This window comes from Babylonia areolata, chromosome 4 (genome assembly GCF_041734735.1).
Source record: "Babylonia areolata isolate BAREFJ2019XMU chromosome 4, ASM4173473v1, whole genome shotgun sequence".
Lineage (NCBI taxonomy): Eukaryota > Metazoa > Mollusca > Gastropoda > Neogastropoda > Buccinidae > Babylonia > Babylonia areolata.
The window spans coordinates 17,456,863-17,461,862 of NC_134879.1; the positions used below are offsets into that span (position 1 = coordinate 17,456,863).

A 5,000-nucleotide genomic window follows, 5' to 3' on the forward strand; every position below is an offset into this window, starting at 1 on the left:
TCGATGCAGTGAATTCACATCCACTGTGCCTTTGGCTCGGCTGTTGGAAAGTCGGGGCTCAATCCGCAGCTGTATAGTTGAGTTTAACTCTCTCCATACGAACGGCGAAAAAGACGACGTTAACAGCGTTTCACCCCAATTACCACCATCAAAATATTGCAAGCGGAAGGCTCTTATACTGAAGGGGTGAATGCTGACAAAGAATACCACAATTCTGACGATGGAAGCTAAAGGTTGGGTCATTCAGACACCCACTGGACATCCGAGGGGTCTGTGTAGAGGAGAAGAGAGGACTGGCCGTACTGAGTGAGTTAACGACCTATCGGCAATGAGCCCTTAAGGTCAAGTTGTTCGTGGCTGTGGTCTTATCCACAGGGGTGTGGTGTGGTCAAGGCGTTGGTCCTGTGGTCTTGTTGGGGTGTAGTCCTGGTTGCCTGTTCGAGGGGGGTGCTCGCTGTGTTCAGGCCACCGGCGATGTCCGTGGTCCGTGCTGTGTCCTGGCTGTGCTCGAGTGGTGGAGTCCTGGTTGTCGGTCCGAGGCTGGTCCTCGCGATGTCTTGTCTTGTCTGTGACCCTGTGGGTGATCCCCATGCAGGGATCCACAATAGGGGGGCGCGCTCTGGATGACTGATGTCTGTGTGCGACCGTTAAACCAGGGGAAGGGCTCAATCCTCCCCTCCCGCCTTTTTATCCTTCCCTGGCTCACGTTCTAAGGCAGGTCCGCGGTATACCCATTCATACCAAATCGGTGTAAAGCGCCTTTCCCAAGGACACTAAATCAAACCTTCTTCTGCTTCTTTTGCGTTTGTGGGCTGCAACTCCCAAGTTCATTTGTATGTACACGAGTGGGCTTTTACGTGTATGACCGTTTTTACACCGCCATGTAGGCAGCCATACTCCGCTTTCGAGGGTGTGCATGCTGGGTATGTTCTTGTGTCTCCATAACCCACCGAACGCTGACATGGATTACAGGATCTTTAACGTGCGTATTTGATCTTGTGCTTGCGTATACACAAGAAGGGGGTTCAGGCACTAGCAGGTCTGCACATATGTTGACCTGGGAGATCGGAAAAATCTCCACCCTTTACCCACCAGGCGCCGTCACCGAGCTTCGAACCCGGGACCCTCAGATTGAAAGTCCAACGCTTTAACCACTTGGCTATTGCGCCCATCACTAAATCAAACTGATTGGGGTTCTCGAACCCTCATCACTGCTGAACAGTGAATCAGAAGTCCAACACTTATGTAACCAGATTTGCCAAAGCGCCTCCGAAGCTTTACTGTACAGTGTTTCGAAAAATCTTACCACTTTAGCACCGACAGTAAGCGAACGTCCATTGAAGCCATGGTGTGTGTTGGGGAACGCATTACGGACTGTGAGTTGACCGGCACTCGCCTCAAGCACAGTGACAGACTGGAACTGTCTGCTGTGGCCACTGCCTTCTGGACAGCTGCCGTGCACGAACATGAGGGTGGACACTTCAGTCCTCACACATTCCAGTGCCTGGAACAAATGCGTCTATCCAGTATCTGTAATCGCAGAGCTATCACGGAATGTCTGTTGCAAACACACACACACACACACACACACACACACACACACACACAGATATATATATATATATATATATATATATATATACACGGTAACAGAAACTTCCATGTACAGAAATAATGAACTGCAATAGACTTTATACTGTATCATACATCAGGCATCCCATTAAGATGTTTCAAACTGAAATATGTTACACGAACTAGAACTCGCATCAACCGAGTGACGCGAGCTGTGATGTAGATAAGCGACCGTCGCCCAGACGAGTTAGACACGAACTGATTTTTTTGCCCAGATAGCCAGCACACACACCCAAGTCACTGAGGTGACGCCCTCTCAAATAGTTCAGGGCAGAACCATAATTGTACTTCCCGTGCTTGGCCTCTTCGGACTTCTCCACTGTCTGCTCCTCCTTCTTCTCACTGGTGCACTCTACAACGTACTTAAGGCACCTGTGTATTCATTCATTTCAGCACGCACATGCACAGGCCTACTTATCTGATCGTTCGCGAGTTATGCACGCATAGTAACTTAAATCCTAGAATACACTACACTACACTATATCACACTACACTACCCTACACTGCACTGCACTGCACTGTTTGATTACTACACTACACTACACTACGTTACGCTATACTGTATCATATTACACTATACCACACTAAACTAACTGCGTTCTACACCACACTACACTACACTACACTGTATGATACTACACTAAACTTACTGCGTTCTACACTACACTACACTAAACTACACTACACTGTATGATACTACACTACACTACGTTACGCTATACTGTAATATATTACACTATACCACACTAAACTAACTGCGTTCTACACTACACCACACTACACTACACTACACTACACTACACTACACCACACTACACTACACTACACTACACTACACCACACTACACTACACTACACTACACCACACTACACTACACTGCACTACACTACACCACACTACACTACACCACACTACACTACACTACACTACACCACACTACACTACACTACACTACACTACACTACACCACACTACACTACACTACACTACACTACACTACACTGCACTGCACTGCACTACACTACACTACACTGTATAATACTACACTACACAACGTACTCTATGCTGTATTATATTACACTACACCACACTAAACTAACTCCGTTCTACACTACAATACACTACACCCCACTGCACTGCACTACACTACACTACACTGTATGATACTACACTACACTACGTTACGCTATACTGTAATATATTACACTATGCCACACTAAACTAACTGCGTTCTACACTACACTGCACTGCACTACACTACACTACACTACACTGCACAACACTACACTCCATTACACCCCACTGCACTGCACTGCACTACACTCCACTCCACTACACCCCACTGCACTGCACTGCACTACACGGCATTGTATGATACTACACTACACAACGTTACTCTATGCTGTATTACATTACACTTTTCCACGCTAAACTAACTGCGTTCTACACTCCACTACACTACACTACACTACACTGCACTGCATTGCACTGCACTACACTGAATTCTTCACTACAATACAGTACACCACAGTAAATTAGACTACACTACACTATACCATGTTACGCTAAGCTACACTACGTTACACAATTCCAAACACCACAAGCATAACATGAAGTGTGGTGATAGTTAAAGGACTAACGTGTGTGTGTGTGTGTGTGTGTGTGTGTGTGTGTAAGGTATGTCCGTTTGGAAGAAATAATATGTAGCAACATTTCCAACTTTAACCGTATAATGTCTATATGATTTTTTTTTTAACATGTGTCTTGTTCAGTTTCGTACACAATTTCAAAGTCTTTTCACTTTAAAGGAATAGGCCTTCATCTTGTCCAGAGCTTTCTTCTTTTTTCTTCTTTTTTTCTTTTTTTTCAAAGGACATCATGGGATATTTGGATGGATGCGGCGATGGATACTTATACAGCGACTATCCATATTTAACGTGTGGACTGAAATACATCTGTCAATATTTCGCTGCGGGTTTCTACATTGAGTCTGTCAATATAGCTGAGCTAGTCTTGATAAGGAAGATGTATGTGATAATTAAAGTTTTGTCTGATATCCAGGGAACGCAGAAATGAGCATTTTTATATATAATTCTTCTCCTTGAAATAAATAAATCAATAGATAGATAAGCAATCTAAAACGAATATATATCAACAAACCTATAAATGAATAAATGAATGAATAAATAAACAAATAAACAAACGATAGATAGAGCGATGGAGAGATAAATAGATAGATAGATAGATAGATATATAGATAGATAGATAGATAGATAGATAGATAGATAGATAGATAAGTAAATAAACAAACAAACTTTCGCGTTGGTATTCAGGTCAGACACGTTGGAGAGGATTCGCGTTTCTTCAAACACGGCCACCACGTTGTCAAAATAGGCTGCTGTCTTTCTGAGTTGCTCTTCCCTGCCGCTGGAGGTCGCTACTATCCAGTGTGTGGACATGCGTAGGGCCGACTTCCGGCCAAGGGCTCTGTCGTATTTCTCAGCCTGGTTGGTGAGAAAAAGAAAACAGACAGATCCGCGTGAGCCATTTGTCTTTGATTCACTGCTCTGTTCGCTGTCAGCAACACACACACACACACACACACACTAACACTAACAAACACACTAACACACACACCATTCCCACCAAAAATAATTCAGGACTAACTACAACCCAATGATTAAAAAAAAAAAAAAAATGTTCGTTGACGCGTTTACACAAAACACATAATGTGTGGGATTCAAACGACAAGCAGTAGAGAGAAGAAAACAAAATATCTAAAAAAAAAAATAATAATAATGACAAGCGAAACTTGTCGTAGATGCAATCGAACAAATTAATGACAAATAGCCTGGAGGCACGAATCGATTTGTGATGTCCTCAGCAAAGCAATCTGTTCATGAAAGAACACGTGTTAAGGGTAAATGCAGGCTACATATGCTTTAATGTCATGTGAAGTAGTCTTCAGTCGCAAGAATACTCTTTTCTTCTGTTTTTTGTTGGGGTTTTTTTGTTTTGTTTTGTTTTTTAACACCTGCGCCAGTTTTTTGCACTTGGGACATCATTACAGACACCGACACAAATTGTGTAGGTCTGTTTATTGACTGGAGATTTAAGAGTAAGCTCCGAAAAACGTGTTAATAATGCACCTAAGCACAGATTTTTTTTTTTTAAACATAGACAGGAAAATAAATGACCAAAGTTATCTTAATCCTCATTTACAATGTACTTTTTCTGACGCAGAATCGAGAGAGATTACAGAATGTGTCATCGGAATTTCACATATATATGAATATTTTTTTTTATAACCAACAGACGAGATATATATATATATATATATATGTGTGTGTGTGTGTGTGTGTGTGTG

The 5,000-nt window shown here is 42.8% G+C and overlaps 1 protein-coding gene across 1 annotated transcript in view; it reads right to left on the minus strand.

Moving 5' to 3' along the window:
• Window positions 1-5,000, minus strand: part of LOC143281585 (uncharacterized) — a 21,055-nt gene that overhangs the window by 11,325 nt on the left and 4,730 nt on the right. Inside the window, exons 3-4 of the mRNA XM_076586823.1 lie at window positions 3,949-4,137; window positions 1,307-1,504 (exon numbers count right to left, since the gene is read on the minus strand). Coding sequence (XP_076442938.1) covers window positions 1,307-1,504; window positions 3,949-4,137 — 387 coding nt within the window. The remainder of the gene's footprint in view (window positions 1-1,306; window positions 1,505-3,948; window positions 4,138-5,000) is intronic.